General features: G+C 33.2%; 1 protein-coding gene and 1 long non-coding RNA gene across 7 annotated transcripts; one reads left to right on the top strand and one right to left on the bottom strand.

Moving 5' to 3' along the window:
• Positions 1–254: 254 nt before the first annotated feature.
• On the top strand, positions 255–1658 carry LOC117681304 (uncharacterized). Its single transcript, XR_004595951.2, has 2 exons — positions 255–623; positions 1073–1658. It is a non-coding gene; the product is annotated as an uncharacterized lncRNA (long non-coding RNA).
• Positions 1659–10707: 9049 nt separating this feature from the next.
• LOC105335916 (neuronal acetylcholine receptor subunit alpha-10) lies at positions 10708–26452 on the bottom strand. 6 transcript variants are annotated; one of them, XM_066084203.1, is made up of 5 exons: positions 16638–16743; positions 15623–15861; positions 12356–12492; positions 11425–11573; positions 10708–11150 (listed from the first exon to the last, which is right to left on the bottom strand). In XM_066084203.1, exons 2-5 carry the CDS (start codon positions 15684–15686, stop codon positions 10805–10807), a joined length of 696 nt encoding a protein of 231 aa, XP_065940275.1. In that variant the 5' UTR covers positions 15687–15861; positions 16638–16743; the 3' UTR covers positions 10708–10804. The 6 variants fall into 6 exon arrangements, with proteins under 6 accessions (XP_065940275.1, XP_065940273.1, XP_065940274.1 ...); XM_066084201.1 differs by lacking the exons at positions 15623–15861; positions 16638–16743 and adding an exon at positions 26234–26452; XM_066084202.1 differs by lacking the exons at positions 15623–15861; positions 16638–16743 and adding an exon at positions 23917–24225.
• Between the last annotated feature and the right edge of the window lie 12 nt (positions 26453–26464).

The raw sequence follows: 26464 nt of genomic DNA, 5'->3' as shown, positions 1-26464 counted from the left end.
TCTTGGATACAGGGTAAACCATTTCTATTCTTGTTTACAGCGGGGGTCATTTTTTCTACGGGGGTCATTTTTCTTCATTTTAAACATGAGAAAAAAACTCCTGGGTCTTTTTTCTTCAGAAAAATCCAATTATTCTACAGCAGAGGAATGGGGTCATTATTCTACGTCGAAAAATAACCCCCGGTCATCATCTACAAGCGTCATTATTCTTCTTTACACCGACCGGACTCTTGTTAAAATTCGAGCGACTTACTGATTCAGTCCTGACCGAGGAAGTGCATGATGCATTAATATTTTGTTTTCTTAAAAATCGGGTGAATGGCTAACTAGTCCTTGAAAGGGGGAGTGCATGTTGCATTTGGTTTTTTAAAAGTCAGGTGACTTGCTGATTCAGCCCTGACCGAGAAAGTGCATGATGCATTTGTTTTCTTAAAAATCAGGCGACTTGCTGATTCAGCCCTTACAGAGGAAGTACATGTTACATTTGTTTTGTTAAAACTCGGGCGACTTACTGACTGAGGATAGTGTTCCTTTTTTGTTTGTAAGGGACAGGCGTCTTTTTTGTTGTGCTTGACTTAAGCTCCTTCGCAACTTCACCTTCGTACTTTTGCACATAATTTGAGGTAGGTCATTCTAATAATTACTGTTTACTTAGTCTTATTGCAAAATCCATTACGAAACATAGATAAACTTTAGAGAATTAACCAGTTTTTTCTCTTTTTTCTTAATGCATTCATGAGTAGATGCCATCACATCTGAAAAATTGTATTTATTAAAAAAAATTTAATCAATGAAGGTAAAATTAAATTGAATATCTTATTATATCTTATTCTTTTAGACGACAACACAAAGAAATCAGTTATTATTAATATAAACATTTAATCAGTATTAGGGATTTGGATATTAGATAAGTTTAAGAAAAAATGATAAATCTAAAAACAAACAAGTTATAGATATGTAGCATTGACATATTTTACTTATTGACGTATTAGCTTTCATTATTTCTTGATGTTTCTTGTGAACGAATTTCTGCTGCTTTATTAATATTAAGTGAGAATTATACATCATTTAGAGCATCCTGATGGCAGAGTGGGTATCAACGACTGGAAATACAATCCCAGATAATGCGATACGTGCTGGGTACGATATTAACAAAAAGGCTTTGTTTATTGCCCGGGCTGTAGTCTCGGGCGAAATGACCCCCGGAAAATGCGGAACCCACCTCGAAGGGGCACACATTCCTTTCGCTGGCAAAGAGCATATTATCCAGAATTACGAGGTTCTAGTCTACCCGATCAACGCCTTGGGGTTCTTAGACTGGCAACAGGCATCCAATGGTGATGTGCCGGGTAACGCCATCGACACAGCCAGCGGCATCTACATAGGACGGGTTCTTTACTCCGGAAGTCTGATTCCTTGCAAGATCCATACCGGCTTCAAGGTTGCCTACATGGGTTTCGCCGGTAAAGAACACCAATCAAAGGAATACGAAGCTCTGTATAAAGTCATTTAGTTGGAGGAGATGACGAGCAAAATAACTTGAACGCAAAACTAAGTGAACTCTTATCGCATTTTACTGTTATTCTTTATTTTTAATGAAATATTTCAACGCTGTGAAATAAGTTCTTTCTCTAATAAATTTCTGATTTTGCACCATTGTAGTTTGTTTATTGTTCTTTTAGCATTTAGTGGGATCATTTGGGTACCCTTGCTCGCGGCCAAACGTTTTTGAGACCATTTAATTGTACTGAGATACACTGCACATGAATAATGCTGTAAAAACATAAAATACGTAAACTTATGCAATTGCAATCAACAAATACAAAATATTTTTGGAATATCCTGAACTCTTCAAAAAGGGATTCTAAGAGCCCGGTAAATACCAAAGATATGTTTGATTTCATTAAAAATATAAATGAAGCTTTTAAGGTAATCTGTCCTCTGATAGCGTTACTTTTCACGAACCTCAGGTAGATGGAAGCTCTAACGAATTACTGAACTGCGAAATTAACGAGTCGGAAATAAACGACGCTGTAAAGAAACTAAAAAATGGTAAAATCTCTCCAAGCTATGATAATATTGTTAATGAGCACATTGCCTCTACTTTGAATACATTCCTAACAATTTATAAGTTGTTTTTTAATGTTGTATTTGATAGTGGGCTGGTACCAGAGGAATGGCTAGTTAGTATTATTAAACCTATCTATACTACTATATTAAAATAATAGACTCGAATTTTTGGTCTTTAATACCGAGAAATCGGAAGAATACTGTCTTTTGTTTTATATATTTTAAACATCAATGGTACTTGAAGATTACCAGTTTGATTTTATTTTTTCTCAGTTAAGCTTCGCTAATTAATAATCAACGAAAATTCCTCAAAAAATCCCGGAAATCACCTGGATTTTTTGGATTTTACAATCTTGCGCTTGTGCAATACATTCACGCTAACGGGATCTTTAGTTTATGTTTCCAAAATATCACATCTGCATGAATAAACTCAGAAATGATAATACAAATACGGGTAAATTTTCATTGGACTTTTGCTTTATATTCTGTTCATATATATTTATGATTTCTTATGAGAGAAAGTAAAAAATAACAATAAACATTTCAACTAAGTACTTACTTTTGTCTTCGTGATGACAAAAAATATTTGATTACATGCAAAAAAGTTACATTATATTTGTTATGAGTGTGAAGATAGAATATGTTTTATCGTAAAAAATAATGTCCTACGGACCCAGTTTTACAAAGAAATTGCGTGTATGTTGGTGAAAAGGTGTTGAATTCTTCCATTCTATGGATTAAAACTTTTAGTTGAAAGGTATTTGCAGTCTCAAAAAGGTTTGTTGTGATGAATTTGACTGTTATTTTCAAGGCAACTTCATTATCTTTCTCCAAAATCGTTCCGGAGCGATTCTGCAATTTTCTGCTACATTACGGGTATAAGGGAGGCATTATAACTGTGGTGAGAGCCTTTCCCGAGACACAGTTAGATTATTCAAACTAAGGAAAGTGTAGTGAAATTAATAGCATTATTGTAGGCTGATAGCTTTGTTATGTAAATGTCAATAATAAGGTGTGTCGATATACCTATTTCCTAAATGTCCGATATGCAATGTCAACCTGTGCACGGACGGGTCAAAGTCTAGTGTATAAGAACAAAGGTGATCCCACTTCTCCTGAAAACTACCGGTCCATCACGTTACTAAGCTGTTTGGGTAAATTATTTACGTCCATTTTTAGTAAGCGTTTAGAATTGTATTCGGAAAAAATAGAACTGATCTATAATAACCAAGCGGGTTTCAGGAAAGGTTTTTCTACTTTAGACCACATTCTCACTTTACAATTTTTATCCAATACGTTGATGAAGTGTAAGGAAAAACTGTTCTGCCATTTTATAGATTTCAAACAGGCGTTTGACACAGTTTGGAGAAATGGTTTATGGTACAAGCTCTTAAATTATGGTATTAATGGTAAATGTTTTAAATATATTTATTTACTAATATGTATATAGGCATTAAATCACTCATCAAGATGAATGGACGGTATCCGACTTTTTTTTCTTTTAATGTTGGAGTCCGCCAAGGAGAAAATTTGTCACCATTTTTGTTTTCATTGTACATAAATGATTTAGAAAATTATCTTGTTGAAAAAAATATTGCTGGCCTGCAAAGTTTTACCACATCAATAGAAAATGAATTATGTATATATATAAAACTGCTTGTACTTCTATATGCAGACGATACTGTTATCTTGGCGGAATTTAGCGATGATTTGCAGAACGCACTGAATGAGTTTGAATGTTATTGTAAAGAGTGGAAATTAAATGTTAATATAGATAAAACAAAAGTATTAATTTTTTCCAAAGGACGAATGTGTAAAAGAGGTTTTTTTCTAACAACAGAGTTTTAGAAATTGTTAAAGAATTTAAGTACCTTAAACGTGTTCACTTACAGTTTTTAAAGCACATTTTATGTTTAAAAAGTAGTACTCCAAACTATATGGTTTACGGAGAAACAGGTCGTTTTCCTTTATCTGTAATTGTATTTCCTATAAATGGTATCATACTGGTGTAAATTAATTTCTAGTACTAATACTAGCATTAAAACTATATAATACCGGTACTTGTTAAATCAGACTGAAAATACAACCAGCACTAACCCTTGGATTGATTGCATTCGTCATGTTTTTAACTCATGTGGTTTATCAAATGTTTGGCATAGTCAGTTTTTAAATACTGTTAACCAAAAATGAGTTTTAACGGCAGTTAAACAGAGATTACAAGATAAATTTATTAAAAAGTGGTATGCTGATATAAATAATTCATCAAAAGGAGTAATGTATAAAATCTTTTAAACAAATTTTGGATGTGAAATATATTTAGATATTTTACCCTTTAAATTCAGAAAAATTCTTGGTTAATTTCGTACTTCAAATCAACATCTACCAGTTGAACTTGGAAGATGGGAGGGTATCCCATTAAATAAAGGATTTTGTCCTCTCTGTAACACAAAACGTATAGCCGATGAATTTCATTATATTTTAGAATGTGATGCAATATCACAAGTCCGGAACAAGTTTATAGACAAAAATGTTCGGGTAGACCAAATGTGTTAAAATTTTCGTATCTTATGACAACATGTAATATGAAATTGTTGAGAAAATTGTGTATATTTATAACAAAGATATGCGAGGTAGTCTTTCATCCATGAGTTTCATTTTGCATAACTTTTCATAACTCTCTAACCCTTATATTATACAACTATTGACTGGGGTTGAGGGCAACATTGATTATATTAGCCCCCGAGGGACGAAATATTGCCCGACGCAAAGCGGAGGGCAATATATTCGTCCCAAGGGGGTTAATATAATCATTGTTGCCCGAAAACGCAGTCAACATTTGTTTTGTTATATGAAGAAACAAACCAAAAGTCAAGAAAGGATTTGAAAACAGATCGTCGTAATTTTCTCGGCTCAACATAAAATTCAGTTTTGCGCAAAGTTCATTTCCAAAATATCGTCGGCATCAAAAGGTCACTGGTGATATTCCACCGTCCGTAGGAACTAAGCTAAAGATGTTTTACCTGATTTTACTTCACAGTAATTCGCAAATCCTTATATCTGCAAACCGTCGCGTTCGCGGTTTATTTGCCTTGACTGATTGCTTATTATGACGTCACCTTGTTTTGGAGTTATTTACGTCATCGTTTACCAATCAACAAATCAGAGGCGATTAATTGAAATAGAGGGAATATTCTCTAGATATTATTCCTAGCCGGTCAATATTAAAAAAATATTGACCAGTCAATATTTTTGGAACGAGCTAATATTACAATTATTGACTGTTTGTCTATATAGAGTTATATAGTGAGAATATATTACTGAATATAACAATTATATATATACCATTTTTGAAGAAGTTTTCTCGTTATGTCACAAATGAGATAATTTTATTACTATGCCCTGAAAATTGCTGAATAACACCGGAAACAGTTATATTGCCCTCCCGGAAACAGTTATATTTCACAGGAAATAGTTATATTGCCCTCCCGAAACTGTAATATCACCATCGCGTGCAAGAATTCTGCATATTAATTACGTCGGGTTCGAAATTCAACGAGCCAGTTGCTAAGCAAACGTACTAAACAGATCCGCGAATTTTCAACATGTCAGGCCAACGTCTGCGGTTTGTTCATCTAAATTCAGATGAACTCGATAGTTTAATTAATGAAAAAATTCGGCAAATACGACAAAAGTGATAAACTCAAGCTTGAGTGTTTTAAAAACATTTGCCTCTGCCTTGTGAATTAAATAAATATGTTGATAACCCGAGTTTGATTTGTTTAAAAATGTTATATAACATATATTACATGTCTTCTCGGACGACAATACCAGAATATTTGTCCCTCGGTGACAGGAAAGCCCTGGAGTGTTATGTCGCCCTCTGCCTTCGGCATCGGGCGACATAACACTCCAGGGCTTTTCTGTCACCTCGGGGCAAATATTCTGGTATGTCGCCCTCGAAGCCATGTAATATATGTATAATGTTTACCTCTGACAAATTTATAATTTATATGTATATTTTAATGTTATTTGTTGTCCTCGTGTACCGTATGTTTGAGATGGTTTTGAGCGAATAAATGAACTGAACTGTAAAAAAAACACATCATTATTAAGTATGACCGCATATATATATATAAGGGTTTTACAAGAGAATGTGTACATATGGAACGACATCTAACTAACTGTTTTGGGGAAGGTTGGGTAAAGGGTACAAGGTATAAGGCTGAGGCGCGCCAAGGGCAAACAAAGGGCTGATGCATGTGTCGTACCCGAGAAGTTTCATAAAAATGTAATTCAAGTGATGATATCGGACGAGTCTTAACGATGGCAACAGTTTACATGATGAATAATCAGACATTTTAAAACAGAGTCGGACATGACTAGTATTGACCTCGGAACTCAGACTCTTAGTGAGTCGGATATGACCGAGACTGGCCGCCGTATTCCAAACTCGATATTGACAATTTGACTAAATAATAAATATAAGTATATTAGAACAATGGGTAAATAATGACGTGTTATGGCGGCATAAAGTAAACTGAGTAAAAAATTCATAGGTTTAATGATAAACTAACTTCATTGACATTTTGAAGTCCTAAAAATGAAAGATAAAGATGCACCAAAAAAAAATGAAAAAAAAAACCAAACAAACAAACACAACAAAAAATAATAGCAAAACACAGCAAAAACTGGAAGGTATTTTAAAGAGATTCACAGTTTCTGAGACATAGCACGCTGTCTTTGTTGTAATTACGTCGAGTTCAAATACAAAATGTAGTGTCAATTGTTAATTGAATCAATCACCTTAATTATGTGTTCTTGATACATTGTAATAATGTTTTTAAAAAGTAAGTACTGTAACAGTGGAGTCCAAAATTAAGTTACAGTCATAATTGACCTGCAGTGCATTTTGTACTGTGATATACATGTAGATGAATCGAGCGAACCTGATTTTAATAGATAATCCGTACAAGGAAAGCTATATGTATCAAGACGACGGATTGATTATTTTTGTCGTGAAAAGATATCTAAATACCACATTGTTTAAAAAATACGGAAAATGTTTCTGTTATCACACAAAACAAACAAATATCAAATAAATTAATATAGTCTTTTTAGAAGTACTTAGTATTAAGTAGTATGGCACTGTAAACTGGATTATCGTCGTCTTTTTCAAATATTTATATCTGGTGTATACTTACCCTTATGTTTGCAGTAGAAATCTGTGACGTTAATTTCTATGACACACGTCAAAACTGATCACGTCGTTAGAGTACACGTTATCACGCGTTTTGAATAGATTAATTTTTGTAAGATTCAAACCACGTGATACACTATTTTTAAAAAAAAAATTTATCATACATGTATGTGATAAACATGTTCTAAATGTTGTAGAAAAAAAAACCCCGGTTTTTATGAATTATTTTGGAAGTTTATAAAAGTGCAACACGTATAAATTTAATGTAAATGCCTTTGATTACACGTGACGTGCTTTTGTAAAAGATGAGTATGAATGTGTTGAATTCTTGTCGTGTAACCTGCATGTATAACACTCGGGCAGTAACAGCAAAAACACTTAAAAGTTTGACTCAGTTCCTTGGCATGATGCACATTTTGCAGGTCGATTGCTTCTTTAGTTAATTTAACCTTCAACTTTGCACATTTTCAATTCCCTACTGTAGGAACGGAAGTGTACATTTTTGGATATAGCGCTGTTTGCCGAATAGAGTAAACAAATTGAACATGTAGGTTTGCGTACAGTCGAAAATAATTTGAGCGTAATTTTAATCAAATTGATTAAAAAGCTTAGTTCTGGAACAATTTAATACGTTGCAGTAATTGACTGGCCCAAGTCTAGAAGTTGTACATTTTCTTTTCACAATGTAATTTTTATGTGAACAAATTGATGATCGATGCCCAGGGACACATGTTTTTCTTTTTCTCTTTTAACGCAATAAACATTTTTGTTAGAAAGTTAGCATATTAGTCAGATATTTATTCAACAAGGAGCACTTTTTATTAGTCAAAAGAAATGAGAAACTTGTATGTGAACATTGTTTTTATTTCAATTTTTGTACTATTTTCATCCAATAAAATATTTTGACAAAAGAAGTTTTAAGAGTTTAAATGTGAAATGAAGATTACATACTTAATCTAGTGAACAACCGTACACAAATTGAGTTTATGTCTTTCGAGAAATCAACTGTTGACTTTTTCATCTAATATGATCAAAAGTACTGTTCGCAGCGCTACCTGTTCTCTCGCTTTGTCGAACAGCGCTAGCGTTACTCAAAATTGGATATTGCGCACAGTTACTAGAGAGAGAGAGAGAGAGAGAGAGAGAGAGAGAGAGAGAGAGAGAGAGAGAGAGAGAGAGAGAGAGAGAGAGAGAGAGAGAGAGGGCAAATGTGAAACTGCGAAGTTGCGAAGGCGCGGTAGTAATATCGATGATTCGCTTTTACTCCTATGCACTCTCGCCATTTTCGAGCTTAGCTGTTGTGTCTGCACTTCAGTTCCTTTGCAACTTTGCAATCAACCTATTGCTAGTAAATGATTCTTTATGGTCCTGCTCGTTATATTGTTCATTTTAAGGTTCTCCGATCCTCAGCCCCAAAGTATTTTTTCAAATTTAAAGTTATCTCTCTTTGTTTGACCAAATTATTTATATGTAGTGAAAATATACATAAATGTTATCATTATTTTAGACAAGTATCAAAAATCAAAAAATGACTCTTAGTTAGGCGGCTAGACACTGCTACCGTTCGAAATTCTTTAAGACATTTAATACATCTTTAATACATTTACAAACATTTTTTTGTTTGTTGTTATTACACCTAATATCTAAAATTGTTGTTAAATTTTTGAGATATGAGGATTCAATTTCTAAGTGGCCAGCCCTGTAGATTCTTTATATCTACGGATATTGGTGTCAATATTGGTTGAATCGATTTAAATTATGAATATAACCATTTTCTTTTCGACAACTATATATATCAAACTATGTCTTCTTCTTTATATACATCGCATCAAAGACCGAGGAGATTTGCCTTTAAAAACCTTAATCACGTAAAAGATGCGTGTGGCAATTATTTTTTGTTATTGTTTTCAGATATTGTCGTGATCAACAGCTTTGCTTCTAGAATGCGTTATAAAATCTTAAGACACGAGTCACTTGGCCCCTAACTTAAAGGGTCAGGCCTTTTTCTTGATTTAGTAGGGAAAAAACTCAAATTTCTTCGCCACTTTTGTTATACATGTCTTACCAAAATATGAATTAATAGAAAGACAGAGGTCATTACGTAAGAACATTTATTTTGATTAAAATTCGTTACCAATTTTCGTGTCACAGCGAGCTCAATGCAGTGACACAACTTGAATAAAAAAAATTACTTGATGCACAACTTCAAACATTAGTCTACCTACCGTAAACATTTCCAAATTCATATTTCTAATAGTTTCTGATGTTATATCTGCACAGACTGGGTAAAAAAAAATAATTACAAAATCAGCGATAAATCGGAACCAGAAGTGACGTTATCAAAATTTTCAAAAACATGTAAAATTCAAATCACTTTTAATCATATGTGATTTGAAACTCGTTTTGTGTTTAAAGGGGCATGGTCACGATTTTCGCTAAATTCTATTTTCTATTTTTATTATTTACAATGCTTTAGAAATGCATTTCTGGTGATCAAATGAAATTTGAGAGTCGGTCTTTAAAGTTTTAAGCAAGATACAGAGCTAACAAATCTGTGTCATGTAAACAAGGCTTGTGCCCTGTTTTGTTTACATAGGTTCAATATACCAACTAAAAACCTTTTTCAAGCTGATTTTTCTATCTTCTTATTCATTTTAAGCGTAGAGAAACAGTTCTTAACTTTTAACACATTCATTTTAGGTCTAAATTTGAAATTTTCTCTTCAGCATTCAAAATGTATACAAAAGCTTTGTTTACATGTCATAAAAATTGTAAGCTCTGTAACTCGCTTATAACTCAACAAATTACACTCAAATTTTGTTTGCCTATGATTAAGAATGCCTCACTGAAGCATTGTAATTATACAAATCGGAAAATAATTTTTGACCAAAATCGTGACCATGCCCCTTTAAGTTGATAATTTGCCTTTTAATATTGCAATTTTTTTTTATCTACGGAATACATTTGTTTTTAATGAAACAAAGGTCTATGGCTGTTCTTTTTATGCTTGACTCGATATTGTTCTTGTTTGTTATGTCGCAATTTATCGTTATCTTATTTTACACACTAAAATGATTAAAGTAAAAAAAAAATAAGTGTTTAAATACTAGTTGCTCCTGCCTTGTTGCTTCTTTTAAACATGGCAAATTGTTGGGTTTTTTTAAATAGATATAATATCTGCTAGACTAGTACCCATCCCAACAATTTATTTACACACACACACACACACAGATTTTATGTAGATTGTCCTTTGTCATATAAGGGTATTTTTATATCATGCTGTTGTTATTTCATTCAAAGCTTTGCTTTTTCGTGACTCCTGTGATTATGCTGTTAAAGAAATTATGAATGTTGAGCAAACAAAAATTTAATATATATCAATAAAACTTTACATGGAAATATTACAAAAGTTATGATTCACCATATTTTTTAAAACAACCAAGAAGGAGCATTCATGCATTGTTATATTATAACTTTATTGGTATATATCGGTCTTAAACCATTAAAGAAAGATTTTGTTCAACTCTTTCTCTTGGTCTATCCCTTCCCGACTCCCTTGAATGACAACTGGTAGGAGACGTCTGGGTACGGTTCTGGGCAACATGCGTACCTCATCAAGTTAAGCGTGGAGTTTGTACCCACGATTTCATAGTCCGGGTTCGGGTAGAAATTTGACATGCCCAGCTGTCTGTCTGTGTGGGTTAAATTTAACTGAAGACCGTTGTAGGTCCAGGAAGCAAATTTCAAGCGACAATCATATTTGCCATTTTTCTTTTTGTAAACGCATGCACTCTCAAGTTGCGCGGGAAAAAGCCAGAGTAACATTCCGTTGCTGTTGACAGTGATTCTCCGGAAAAGATCAGCTTTCTGAATTTCACCCACACTACAAATTAACAAAAACATGTTTAATGTTTTAGCCATTTGAATAACGAATAGTCAGCATGTCATAAAAGTGTATTATTCATTTACGAATCTTATTATGGTTAATCACACATAACAAACTGGTGAACCATTCATACCTTTTGGGTTTTTTTATTAGTATTATATACATCAGTTACGAATATTCTTGATATCTGTATAGGAGATATATCGTTAAAAGTATTTTTCAAACTATGCCTATAAATGTTAACACAACCACTAAAGAAGAATTGATATACCCGTTATATAACGTCACATCCGGCGTCCAGACCATATCCGGTGTAATGCTTAATGACGTCAGACCAAAGTAGTTGCTTGGGTTCCACACCAGACGAGGGTCATGCCACGTCATCCTCTCCCATACGTCCGTCCTCAGTGTGTTATCTTTCTGTAAAAAGGACAGTATATAAAACTAACCGAAACTGTTTTGGTTTGCATAAATATAGTTTTGCACCCCTATGCGATAAACACGGTTAACTTCGAGCCTGACCATGCTCAGACCGTTTAGTACCGCTTCAATTATCCCTACGTCTATGGAAAAGATTAACATTGATGCGACGCCGTTCCTTAATTTGTTATAGACGTTAGAATTTTTAGTACTCTTTGTGTTTTAGTTATCGAAAACCTAAAAGTACAGTATTTGTATGAATCAAATTTAAAAAAAATTAAATTTTAGCGTCAATTCATACAACCAATCTAGACACAAATTATTTTTGATAAAATGCTTTTTAAGGTTAATGAAGAAAAACACGTTTTTTTATTGGAAAGAAATGAAAAAGGGTAGATAAATTAAAATACAGGTATATTTTTTACCAAAGTAACTTAACACAAAGGCTTTTCAAAAAGGTATTTTAATTAAAGTGAAGATTGTTCAAACCCACAAAGCAAAGAGGAAGCTACAGTGGCATTGCAATTTTCGATTTTAAGTAAGGTTTTTCAAGTTTCCAAACTTTAAATGAAAAATAATTCCCTCACCTATTGGCCTAAATACAAACCGTAACTCAAGAAAAGGTTAGCAAGGAAATTATTATCATATTTGATACGTGTATGTCTTGTCAATGTGATTTTAATAAGATTGGTCCTGTGTTAAACAAACACATTATTGTATTGTTTATTGTTTTATGCAAAAAAAGTTGAAACTGTACGAAAGATATTTTGAGTACTGCATACAAAGCTGTTAATACGGATAAGATCCATGCCGTGGTCAACGGTCACTACAGGCATAAGGACCGTGGCTGGTCGTGCATTCTTGTTGTATTTCTGAAACAGCGCCTTCAATAACAGCTCCTCAGGCATGTCCGGGTAACCTGATAGAAAAAAATGCATTTAAAGAGGTTTGTTCATGCATTCTAGCTTTGTATTCCATTAAAAATTTAACAAGCCATTAATCAGCACTCATAAGGTAACATGAAGTTATAAATATGACTATAACCCACAGGTTTAAATTTTGTCAGTTCTTTTTATCATACTTTAAACTAGAACGTACTGAATAAAGATCAAGTACAAAACAATTGCATAGAGTAAAGTTTGTTTAATCTTCAAGTACTTGTCTGGAAATTTCATCCAGATGAAACCATAAATCTAAACTCCTTTTTGTCATGTTGCATATTCTTTTGAAAAGTACTTCTAACCAATGGATGTTCGTACATTTTTATTTATTTTTCTAATTTTCATTTGTAGGGGGGGGGGGGGGGGTCGGGTCAGTTGTGGTTTGTAGAAAATGTATATCCTATCAGCATATGCTCAAATTATAGTGCAGTTTAATGTATTTTCTAATATGGATATGTTAATAGTAATTTCTGCCAATGAACAATAAAGGAAAAACACACACGAAGAAATACCTTTGTGATACGGTTTATTATTTTTTTGGGGTACGTTTTCTTTAATATTGTGCAGTACAAACTATACCACAATCTATTGTTTACAACAATTATTTAAATATTTCTTAATGTTCAACATTAAAAATGTAAATGTATCCAAATTTATTATTGTTACAACTGAAGAAGATGCGTACAAGGATATTATTTTACCATTTGTACACAGAAGGAATGATATATAGAAGATATACATCTTGATAAGACATAAGTTAGAGTGTTGCACTATAACATATGTTTCCATGTTGAAGGTGACTGGTAATTGAACGCGATTTTTGAACTGCGAAAACAAATTGATCAAATGATATTCGAATGCTATTATATAAATAGTGCCTGTTTGGGAGGGTAACAGTTGAAATTGACACCCCGAGAAAACCATTGTCAACCGACGCGAAGCGGAGGTTGACAATGGTTTTCGAGGGGTGTCAAATTCAACTGTTATCCTCCCAAACAGGCACTATTTATTTTGTTATACTGAATGTCTTTTTTAAAAATTTTCAGAAAATTTTACTTCTTTTATATAGGAATAACGTGAATTCTACAGCGAACCGTACGCGCATAATTTTCGCGCATGTAACATTTTTTAATGTTACCCGTTGCCAAGTGCGTTGCTAACGCTGAGGGTAATAGTAAATATTATTAACTGCGTCTTAACCAATCAGATTTCAGTATTTAACATGAAAGTATAACAATATAATATATTATCATTAAGTTATTGTGATGTTATAAATTCCGGGTTTTTTGGGGAAAGAAGTTGGATTTTCTTTCTTTAAAAAGATGTTTATTTATTACTATACACATGCTTATAACTGCTACTTATGTTGTACAGACTTGAAGCTGTAATTTTTTATGAATTTGATGCAATCACAACTATCAAGAAAAGATATGTTTGTATTTGGGTAATAATATTAAACTACTGTTAGAAGAGAGTGACATATATGAAAATTAACATTAGAGTATGTAATGAAAAGGGCTCGTTTTCCGACATAAATAAGTCGCATGTTGTCATCATAATGTTGCATCTTGTATCTATGATGCCAGAGTCCGGCATTAATTAGTCTTTTAACCCATAAAAATTTAGATCATCTAAAAAGATTTTTTACTTGCATGTTAACATAATTATCTTGCATGTCGACATAATTAAATTGCATGTTGAACATAATTTATCTTGCATGTTGGGGGCAGAAATATGCCACCATACTTATCTGATTGAAAAATAACTTTTACACAGGGGACAGAAATGATCAAATATGCCACCAAAGATTTCACCTGATTTTACCAGCCATATTTTGATGACATTATCATTGGCAGGTCGGTTGACCATGACCGCCGAGCGGTTGACAATAACCAGGTAACCACAGGTCGGAGATATGAAAAATCACAGGTGACGGGGTTTTTGTGTGTAGACCTTTAGTGTAGATGTGTTTATACCATAACTAAACAACCTCAGAATCTTATTTTGCTCTAAGTTTACAATTAAACATATAACGTCATAATGGTGAATCTTAATACATCTATAGAGCATCTTTAGATTCGTGCTCTTACTGATGATGTTAATGAATATCAAGTTGCCAAATAGAAGAAGCAGTTTAAATTTTAATTCTGCATTCACTACCTTTACAGCTAGGTATATCTTTGAGTTACGCGATAAAAAGGGGGTTTGATTTTTTTTTACACAGATGTGGTTAAAATGCCAAAAAATAATAATAATGAAAAAAAAATTAAGTTAAACACGTTTCGTCTTAACAGTGTGCTTCTAATAATAAAATGATATACATGTACTTAACTGAAGATTTAATTTTCATATTTTGCTTGATATATCTTCTGCATAATTTATACGAATAAAACTAAAAAGAGCGTCAGTGATTAATAAACTTGAATAACATACCTAGAAAAAATTGGTCTACATAAAGTTTATGTTTATAGGACGTTGTATTATGTTGTACGATTGATGGTATTCTTTGCGTACCTACGATCTACAAGAGGATGTTTAATTCTAGTGCAATTACAAGAATATATATGTTTGTTTTATCAAAAGAAATTATCTCTGTATAATATTAGATGTACACAGAGTTTTTTGACGAACCCTGTGGGTCGTCCACACCCATAAAACTGTACTCAGTAACCTGTATTAATTAGGGTCTACTGCCAGTCAAAACTGTGACAATAGACGTGCAAAACGTCTGATATATTGAGCTTTTTATAATAATGGAAGCAATTTCTAACATAAATAACATCTAATGCAATATAATTATGAGAATGTTACATCATGCTTATGTTTCTAAACTCTCTCTCTCTCTCTCTCTCTCTCTCTCTCTCTCTCTCTCTCTCTCTCTCTCTCTCTCTCTCTCTCTCTCGTCCGCAGTGCACGTCGCCAAATTTTTTTTTTACTGAAAAATGTCAAAGGAATGCTGGTTACTAAAAGCTTGGTACATCTTTTCTGTCCATTTTATTTAATGCTTATCAAACTATATCCATTCTCTACTTGTACACAAAAAGCAAGTGTTAATGCAAATTGCAGTCAATCGCTTATAATAAAATGCATCTTTATAAACTCACTTACCATTACAGCCACCGATTATATTAAGTCCGATTAAAACAACTTGAAGGAGGAATTTTCTACACATCTTTAGAAATGTGCATATGTAGCTAGAATTTTGGTATTTGATTCTAAAAGGCACACAGATGATGTAATTGCCTTAGATTGTTTCGCCGTGTATCGTCTGCTATAGTATATGAGTAATTGATATTCCTCTATGTCCGTAGCACAATATTTTAGGTAAATCCTGCTTCAAACGTTTTCTGAAACACATAAGTGACATTCGCGAAACAAACTAAAATTTAGGTTTAATTCCAGACACATTGTGGTAATTAAGCAAAGACATCCTGCATAACAGTCAATGCAAAATAAATTAATTTAAAATAAAACGCCGATGGTAAGTCACAGGTTTAATTTAGACATTTCCTTTCCAACCCCTTTAGTCTTAATTAAAAAAATTATGTAGATGTTGTTAAATTTTAGAATGGGGACAAATTACGTGTCACCGACTCTCTAGATTAATTAGAGTACACATTTGTGTTTCTCTTCAACATAACAAATTATTATGCTCGCACGGTAATCTCACAATTTGTAGCTTTGTAGTTCTTGAGAAAAAGATTGTTAATCATTTTCCTATATATTTCTTTGTTAATCTTTGAACCCTTTCTGGGAGTCCAGTATTAGTTCGATTTTAACAATTCATAATCAATTTATATACAAACTTTGATGTAAATATTAGCATTATTTAAAGACACATATCCTATTTTTAATGTTTCGCAATAATCTCCTTTTACAAAACAGTTTTGCCCTTTATTTTAACAATTTAAAACCCCCTTTCCTTAAAGATTCTTTGTACCAAGTTTGGTGAAATTTGGCCCAGTGGTTGTAGAGAAGAAGTCAAAAATGTAAAAACGTTTACAGACAGACGGATGAACGAATGAAAACAGATGATTAGAAAAGCTCACTTGAACCTTCGGTTAAGGTGAGCTAAAACAGTTAAAACTTAAATTGTTTACAAAGTCTCAAACCATATTCTTACCAACACAGCCACAAACTAGAACAATTCCAATAAAAACGCAAAAATTCGTTAACATCATTGTGAAAGTAATGTGTAAAGTTTTTAAGTCCAGTTGATCTCTAATTCGTGTAAAGTATACGACCCTCTATATATAGCTATTATAAGCATTCAATCTTCCTGATTGTCCAATTCTCATTGTTGCATCATTAACATATTACTGATTGTAAAAACCTGATTCAGATTAATACACAAATTTTCTCTAATTCTGGTATTTACCGTGACTTTTATCTAGCCAGCTAGAATGAGGGGATTGACTTCAGTACATTGTGACAATGGAGGAAGCCTGGTGGTAAAAAATTATTTGGAATGGTCATTATTTGAACTTAATTTTGTATATATCATTGTATCATTAGCTATGGCCTACATCATTTTATATTTAATATGTAATTAATTTTGGAGCAAAAACTTCAGTTTGCGTTACTCAATAATTTCTGATTCATAAAGACTTGCTGTAATGAATGTATAAAAATAAACAATAAATAATATTGCAGTTATTCTCATTATACATTTATACCGTTTATATGACATTGCATTGTATTTTTTTTAAACAATACTGAGTAACATGCACTGCTAATTAAATACCGATCGATACATCAGCTGTGTAATATAGGTACATGTACCATCCTCAACTCATCCTGGTGTATAGTTCTACAAATGTACTTCGGATGTACAAGTCTCCTCAATTTAAGAGTTTTATATTCACGAACAACTGTGAAATGCCTTTCAATTCCGACAAAAATTCCTCAAAGAGCATTACTTTACATGTACCATTCTCATCATTTCTTTGTTGAATTTATTATTCTGATGATGGAAATAATTCTGCCCAAAACAATCAAAAAAGATTCAACAGTACAATTATCTTTGTTGTCAATCATCAGGCCAAGTTGGTAAACAAAAATACAATTCAGAAGGCAAATGTTTTAAGTTGTATTTGTATCAAAGTTTACGTAACAAAACTTCCAACAAAAAGTGCAATTTATATGTAAAGCTGTGGAGCATTCAACCAACTTTCCAATAAATTGCGATACACAGTAAAGTTGGAAGACAACAAATACATTGGAACGAACTGCATTAGTTAACAGATTTAGTTTGATAGTCCAGAGTAATAAAACAATTTTTGCCCATGTTCTGTGTATGTTGATCTATCCTTTCATTGCCCCTTTGAAGGACAGCTGATAGGAGATGTCTGGGTACGGTTCCGGACAACACGCGTATTTCATCACGTTTCGCAGCGAGTTGGTGCTCGTGATTTCCCAGTCCGGATTCGGGTAATAGTTTGACATTCCCAACTGATTGTCCGAGTGAGTAAGATTTAATTGTAGGCCATTGTAGGTCCATGAACCAAACTTCAAGCGACAGACATGTTCGCCATTTTCATTTCTAGTGACGCACGTGCTCTCGAGCTGCGCGGGAAAAAGCCAGAGCACCATTCCGTTGTTGTTGACAACTATTCTTCGGGAGAGATCAGCTTTTTGGATTTCACCGACTCTGTAAGTATTTAAAGATATACATTTCTTAAGTGATCCGAGCAAAGAAAAAAAAACAGTCTATTACAATAACTTGAGAAAATAAATGTTGATACACGTAGTTCATGAACAAAGCATTTCTATATCTAGACACACATATCTATGTACATGTATGTACCAATCTAATTAGAATTGGACCTTTCATCTCGCTCTCTGTTAATATGTATGGTTATCGCTCGTGAAAGGAGCGACAACCATACATAACAGAGAGCGAGAAGAAAGGTCTAATTTTAATCAGATTGCGTATGTACAAAATAAAAGTGTATGTACAAAATGAAATATTCTTACTGATACCAAAGTTTTAATTTAATCATTCAGTCGTAATATTCTCTTAATTTAAATTTAATTTTCTAACAGCAATTTGCATATTAATGGAAGAAATCTTGTATTACCCGTTATATAACGTCACATCTGGGGTCCAGACCATGTCTGGGGTGATGCTAAATGACGTCAGACCAAAGTAACTGTTTGGCATCCAAACCAGACGGGGGTCGTGCCATCGCATCGTCACCCACACGTCCGTCTTCAGCGTATCAAAACTCTGCAATAGAGGTACATGTAGGCAGTTTATTATTGGTCGTTCCAAATGAAGGAATATTGAATAAATTAGACTTGTAACGGCTTTTATTTAATTATTTTAAATGTCCTGGTTTTTTTTCTCGTGTGCTTTTGTTTTTTGTTTGTATTATTCCCTCTATTTCTTACGGAAACCTATGGTTAATTCATAGCTCTACAGAAATAGACAGACTGAAGTCTACACGCCCCGTTAATCGATTGGTCGCTATCTACGGCGGCTGAAACTGACAAGACAGATATCGACACGCCCTGTTTATCAGTTGGTCGAAACCTACAGCGACAGAAGAAAAATCGCGGACTGCACGAAATAATCATGATGATGGCAGACTCAAAGTCTCACAAGAGACGATTTGGCTGTTTCTTTTAGCTTACATGTACGTACTTATGATCATTAACAGTTATTTAGTGAATTTTACTTACTTTTCATAATCAATTTATTAATTAGTTAAAAGCAAGATGTTAATATAAACAATAAAATGCTTTCAAATTTGATAAATCATGCTAAAGCGGGTTATGTATTTTTTCTGCAATGTCGCTACCATCATATCCCGAATGAATCACCAAAGAAAGCATTTTATTGTTTAAATGAAAACTGCATACAAAGCTGTTGATACGGATGAGGTCCATGCTGTGGTCGATGTTAACTACAGGCATACGGACCGTGGCCGGTCGGGCATTTTTATTGTACTTCTGGAACAGTGTCTGCAATAACAGCTCCTCGGGCATGTCCGGGTAACCTGATGAAAAGATATGTACAGTAATACAGTTTCAAAGTGTGTTGGTCTGTTGGGAGAGGGGGGGGGGGGTCAGACCCAGACATCTTATAAGTAAAATAAGTGGTTCAATTCATAGTTAAAACAGACTTCATATTTCTAATCTGTGGAGGGGGCAGTTCTAGATCTCTCTTTTAAAAAAAAGATTGAATTTTGATCGATATGATTATGAAGTTGTCATAAACATGTAATTTTTGCAAACTATCCCTTAAATCTGGAGAGGCCATTTTTTAATTTTTCATTATATGATTATTGGATATAGGACAGTTGACATAAACGGGTCAACCCAAATCGCACCCCCCCCCCTTTTGCTACGTGCCTGTACATGCATTCGGGTCTGTATATATTGACATGCTTCTTTCGGATTTGGCAAGTTGTCAAATTGAATAATGTATACATTATTGAACATTAATTTTATATTATGAATTTTTTAGTTTTGCAGTTGGAATCACACTGGAAGGGGTGCTCTAAGTTAGTAAGTATTAAGTATTAATAGATTACGAAATAACCATAGATTGTCAACGTCAAAAGAATAAAAGAACACTGAAAACATGATTATCTCACATTTGAAAAATGTCTTATACTAATTGAAAAGGATACCATCTCTCAATGGCTCTATAAAAGACAATCGGATCTCTTGAAAAAATAGTAGGTTAAATACATGTATTCTGCTGACGTAAGTATATAAAAAATATAAAAAAAAAGATTATGTCGTCTGATATCAAACATCTTTAGTTTTATAAATATATCTCTTTCTTAAAGATTTTAAGCAAAGGGTCATAGGGTTATATATTTTGAAATATATTTTATTATATTCTTTATTTGCACAAGACATACATCCTATGGCATAGGTTATTACATATAAATATAGCAATATTGAAATAATGGTATGGTACATGAACATGTGAAGTTCATTGATAATGTATATAAAATAAAATTTTACTAACAGGCGAAGAAACCAGAGAAGTTTTTCTTAATTATCATGAATATTGAAAGCTAGATGGAGATACTTCCCCAAATTACACAGTTCTTTAAAATTTTGAACACTTAATAATTGTATAAATTTGTATACAGAAGGTTTTTTCCAATAATATTTCTTAATATATTTTACTCGGATTTCTCTATACTGCTGACATTTCAAAACAAAATGGAATTCATCTTCAATATCTGAACAAAATTTACATAAGCGTCTTTCTTTTGGTACATTAGTGTGTCGTCCACTTTCAATAGCAAGTCTATGAGATGACAATCTAATTCTTGTAATTTGTTTCTTATATTTAGAAGGTATTGATTTTGTTAAATAATATTGTAATGAAAACTGGTCAATAATATGCTTGTAAAAATAACATCGAGATGAGGAATTAATCTGTTCTACAAGTTGTTGAGTAAAGTGATCAATTATTCTTTGCTTAATTAAAGGAAAATAGGTTTCACAATGTATATACTCCTGTTCATACCATATATGTTCTAGACCTATTTCAAAAAGTTTATTCTTAATTACAGTAACCCAATTTTCAGCAGGTGCCAAAGACGATTCACACTCATTATACAGCATTTTATAACAGGACTGCAAAATACAATTCTGACTTTGTAACAATTTGAACCAAAATTTGAATATTCTAAACAATCGTATAGTTTTCATAGGTAGCCTCACAGTTTCAAAATATACAAGTGCAGTGTTTGTATTCTTCTTCACACTTAACACAAATTTAATATATTCTAAATGCACTTTTTCTATATCATTTGCAGCATGCATGCCCCATATCTCACAGCCATAATTTAAGATACTAGCAATATAAGTATCAAAAATTGACATTGTTTCTGTATTCAGATACAATTGACTTGTTTTTGACTTTAAAGAAAACATGGCTTTTCTCCCTTGGCTCGCCAACTGTTTCTGTGTATTGTTAAACTTTCCATTATATTGTAACAAAAGGCCCAGGTATATAAAGCTATCGACAACCTCAATTGGCTCACCATTTAAATGCCACCTTTCACAATTGTGAATTTTACCACCATTTCTAAAAATGACAATTTTGGTTTTTTGTACATTTACAGTAAGATCCCAGACAGATGTATAAGAATACAATGTATTTAACATTTCTTGAAGCTCATGTGCAGTTTCGGAGAAAATTACCATGTCATCTGCATACATTAAAACAAAAAGATTTAACTCTTGAATTTGTATTGGTATGTTACCTTTGCACAAAAATTCCATTTCAAAATCATTCACATATAATGAAAACAATATTGGAGATAGCACTTCTCCCTGCAAAAGTCCTGTGTTATTTTTAAAAAACTCAGATAACTTTCCTGCTGAATTAACACATGATTTCATATTATTATACATACTACGAATAAAATTCAACAACTTTCCTCTAATACCAACGTTAGACAATTTTCCCCATAATTTCAATATAATATCAATATAAATCTGTATGTACATGCCTTTATTTCTTTATTATAACAAATTGCTCCGAATGTTTAGGGTCTAAACAAAGAAATCGTTCGTGTTTGATTGATCTATCCCGTCGAGAGACGAGAGACTTTGCCAGTTTAGATGGAACGTTTCACCGAATTATTCTTACGAACGTGTGTTATACAGTGAGATGATCATATCTCTCTCTCTCTCTCTCTCTCTCTCTCTCTCTCAAATATATTAATAAGCTCTCATATCAAAATATACTAAAATGATTTTTATTCAATACCACATACATGTTCACAGCTCTATTCACGTGAAACTTTAGATGGTCTAATAACTAAAAGTCAGAATCATCAAACCTTAGTGGCGTCGGAAGCAAATTGAAAGGGGGAGGGGGGCTAGACTACTCATCAGAAATCTTTACAAGCAAAAAAAAAAGGAAGAACAACACACACACAGAAAAAATGGCATTTCCCGAAATCATGAAATTCTTAAACCGGTGTGTGTGTGTGTGTGTGGGGGGGGGGGGTTAGCAGCGTAGTATACCTGTAATTCCAACAAAAATTCTTACCTAACAATAAAAAAAAATTCTTTCACAAAATCATGAGAGAAGGGGGCATAGTATACCTATAACTACAATTTTTTCAATATCACTCTCAGTTCTCTTTTGAATTCTTACATTCTACCGGAAATGGAGGGTCGGGCGGCACCTTCCTGATACTTCAATTTTTTACATTTAAATTTAGGAAATATCATGTTTACTGAGAGAATAAGTGTTGGGGGGGGGGGGAGGGGCTAAGTCCCCCTAGCCCCCCCCCCCCCCCCGGTTCCGACGCATATGAACCTTCTTCAGACCCTTCTTACGTGTACACTAACCGCTGGACCATGTCCACTCGGTGACCTGAGCTGACTGAGGTCAACAGCCTTTGTCACCTCAAGGTCAAAATTCCGTGCGAACAATACTTCATACATTGTGATAAGTGCCCATCTTTATGGGGGTCATTTTGGTTTTTTTCCATACTGAATAGTAGTATATTCACTACAGCTTAGAAAAATGTATATAAGAACATGCACAAAAATATCTTTAAAAAATGATATTAATTCTAAATCTAATGATTTCTACTCTCTTCTCTCTCTCTCTCTCTCTCTCTCTCTCTCTCTCTCTCTCTCTCTCTCTCTCTCTCTCTCTCTCTCTCTCTCTCTCTCTCTCTCTCTCTGGAAGATAACAAAGGCAGTATAAACATGCTTATATTGATATAATGATTGACCGATTGTTGGGACGAGAATCATGGTATAAAAAATACTTATGTATAAATGTCAATCGAGAAATATATTATCCCTGAAATAAAAACATGTTACATGTCTATATTAAGTCCTGTTCCAGGACATTTAATGGAGAGGCGCTGTAAATTTAAGTTGACCCAGGACGCACACAATGCGGCAAAAACGACACTGATTTATATACCATGTTTTACTACGTCAAATTAACATAACTTTTTAAAAGAGAGAGAGAGAGAGAGAGAGAGAGAGAGAGAGAGAGAGAGAGAGAAATAATTCTCATTCATCCCAAATATATTGTAAACATCAAAATTAATTTTAGTTGGATTGGTAAAACTTTTATTCTCTTAATCGTTTATTACAATTAAAAATAGGAGAATTTGAAATTTCTATTTGTATACATTGATCATTATGCATCTTCTCTGTTTATCTTTAAAAAAAACACCAAAAAAAACAAAACCCCGGCCCCTAAATTGTTTTGGTTTTTACGGGTTATTAGAAAGATGTATTTACAATGTATACCTTTACATGTATTTTCCCTCTCATTACTTATTCAAATTCAAAGAATAGTACAAGACAGTCCATTCGACGTGTACCAGTTCAAAATTAACGTTTTCAAAAATACCTACCAGTATAAATACTGATTGATTTTTAACAAAACTTACCAATACAGCCACAAATAATAACCAGTCCGATCAAAATAAAGTAGAAATTCTTCGACATCCTCATCTGCATGTATGTGAATGAAGTCAATAGTCCTAGATAAGTTTCAGACTAGTTGATTTGCAAAAAAAGTGTACGATTAATGTCCATGCCCCTCGACTGTTTCCCCCCAGTTTTCTCAATCAGTTATCTTCCGCTTCATTAGTCAGCAGCCATTAATTGTCATGCCCTATTGATTGTATGACGTGAGATCTTCCAGATTTACAACGATTCTATGTCCAGTTTAGGAGAATCTGTGAAAGCAATTGCTTTCCCATAGTTATATCATTAGCATAATTATATTCAACGCAAAAAAAAAACCTGGAACAAATTACACTAATTTTCTGTAAACATCTACTTAACATTTACAAAGCCAGTTAAATTGTGGGTACTTTATTCTCAAACGTTTGTTACTGCGGAATTATTTTAGCAATTTAAATGATAATTCTCTTTTCAGTGGCTTATTCACTGTGAAATATGGCCAAAATTATATTTTGTTTTGTTACATTGCTGGGCAAACCATTTAATACACGTTTTTGTATTTCAGTCCCCTTTTCTTTATAAGATGACATTTTAACAATTTTGTCAAGCTAAAAAGGAATTAAAATATTTTTTAAAACGAGAATTGGGGAATGCCTACTAGGCATTTCCATAAAAAAAAAACTCTTGAAAGTTCTACGATGTTATTCCAGGCACCTGACGATATACATTCTTAATCAATATACAAAATACATGCGTCTGACGTATTTTTAGTTAGGGAGTAAGCATTGCATTATGAAAAAAAAAGTAACGTCAGGTTCCAGTGGAGGTTATTCTTTCTCTTTTTTCATATTGCATATTTTTTTAAATGAAAAATGTACAGATTTTTAAAAAGTAGACGTCACTCTTTAGCATGAGCACCCCCTTCAAATTAACCCCTATTCCATCTCTGCGCTATTTTAGCACATATGAAGATTATTATATTTATAAGCGTCGCTTTCATTCTTTTAAAAAACTTTAGCAGTCTTTGTTCGAGTATATTTCAGTTGTTTACTTTAATTTGTACAGTATACGTTTCTCCGTGATTCCTCATTTATGTGGCACCAACTATCAAGTTTGAATGCATAAGATTTCTTTTTAAGAGTAAAATATATCTTACAGACAGCATACACTGTATAACCATTTTCTTACTAGCGGTATTGTGAATAACCTAAATGTATTACACGATTACATTGAATGTATTACACGATTACATGAGTTGAGCAAGTCACAAGAGGATCACATTGTGCAGTCAACAATGTCTGGTCTTCATACTGTATGTTTGTACGTAGACAATCTAAATAACTCTGCGGAAATACTAATATAAATACATAAGAAAACGAAAGAATATTTACTAGTACTTAGAAGAAAAAAAAGATTTCTTACACAATAGTTAAAAAATGCAAGACTGTAAACAAAACTATATAGCAACCCTGAAAAAGATGGGTCATTGACGATTTCAAACAATTTTTAAAAAAAGTGAAACAGACATTTAAAGCCGGAGAGTTTACAAAATGAAATCATTAGATCGCTACATACATGATGATGCCAGGCCCACCGTCACGACATTTTGAAATTATTCAACACGGTTCTCAACTTTATAGAGAGATGAGGTAAAACCTCAAATAAGAGGCTGAGAATAAAGATGAGAAATGTTGATGGTAGCGCAGTCTGCTCTGCAATTTGTGAGTGCACACTTGGCGGTCAAATCCGTAATTACAGTCATATTTATTCTATGTAATACTGTGGAATCATTTTAATTCATGGGGGCCAATTTTCGTGGATAATGACTTTTTTGCTCATTCGTGGGCATGTAATTTCGTGGATGCGTCAGTTACTGTTTCAGCAACAAAGATAACTCTTTCTAAAATTGTTTTGGTTGTGAGGGAGGGCTATACCCACGAAAACAACGAAAATTTAGCCTCCACGAATTCTAATGATTCTACAGAATATGATATGAATTTGAATTGAAAGTGAGAATAAATCAGTGATATTGTGAAAATCTACATAACAAAGACGATGGAAAAAAGATGAAACAGAACAGTTTTCTCTAAAGAAGAATGACATTTTTATACCAAAAATTTAATGAAAGGTATTTTGTCAAGAATACGAATGATTAAAAAGGGGACCAATTAAATTCATATCCCAATACAACGTTTCTACATGATACAATTTTGAAAAAAATCACAAAATATGGAAATCTTTAACCCAAAACTGTTTAATTGGTTGTCTTTTTAAAACCAATATCTTTAAAATAACTACCTGCATTGTTTGTTGTTTCTTGAGTAGATTGGCAGTTGGCTGTGAGGATGGTCCCAAACAAAACAATAAGAATGGTACATTCCTTCATGGCAGACACTTGATTCAGCCCGCAGACGGTAAACGATGTAGTGATACTGTCTAAAGCATCCAAATACCCTCCAATTATTTAAAGCAAAGCGGTGAATCCAATAGAAGTGATGGTTTGGTTTGCGGGAAAACAACATGATACAC

Source organism: Magallana gigas, chromosome 5 (genome assembly GCF_963853765.1).
Source record: "Magallana gigas chromosome 5, xbMagGiga1.1, whole genome shotgun sequence".
Classification (NCBI taxonomy): domain Eukaryota; kingdom Metazoa; phylum Mollusca; class Bivalvia; order Ostreida; family Ostreidae; genus Magallana; species Magallana gigas.
This window is presented reverse-complemented; position numbering and strand designations above follow the sequence as displayed.

Coding starts and splice junctions, on each gene's coding strand:
- LOC105335916 (XM_066084201.1), bottom strand. CDS start 26,321: ATGAAGGAATGTACCATTCTTATTGTTTTGTTTGGGACCATCCTCACA. Junction 12,493..26,233: donor AGAAACAACAAACAATGCAG/GTAGTTATTTTA, acceptor TTTTTCTATCAG/GTTACCCGGACATGCCTGAG. Junction 11,151..11,424: donor GATGTGACGTTATATAACGG/GTATATCAATTC, acceptor GTTAATTTGTAG/TGTGGGTGAAATTCAGAAAG.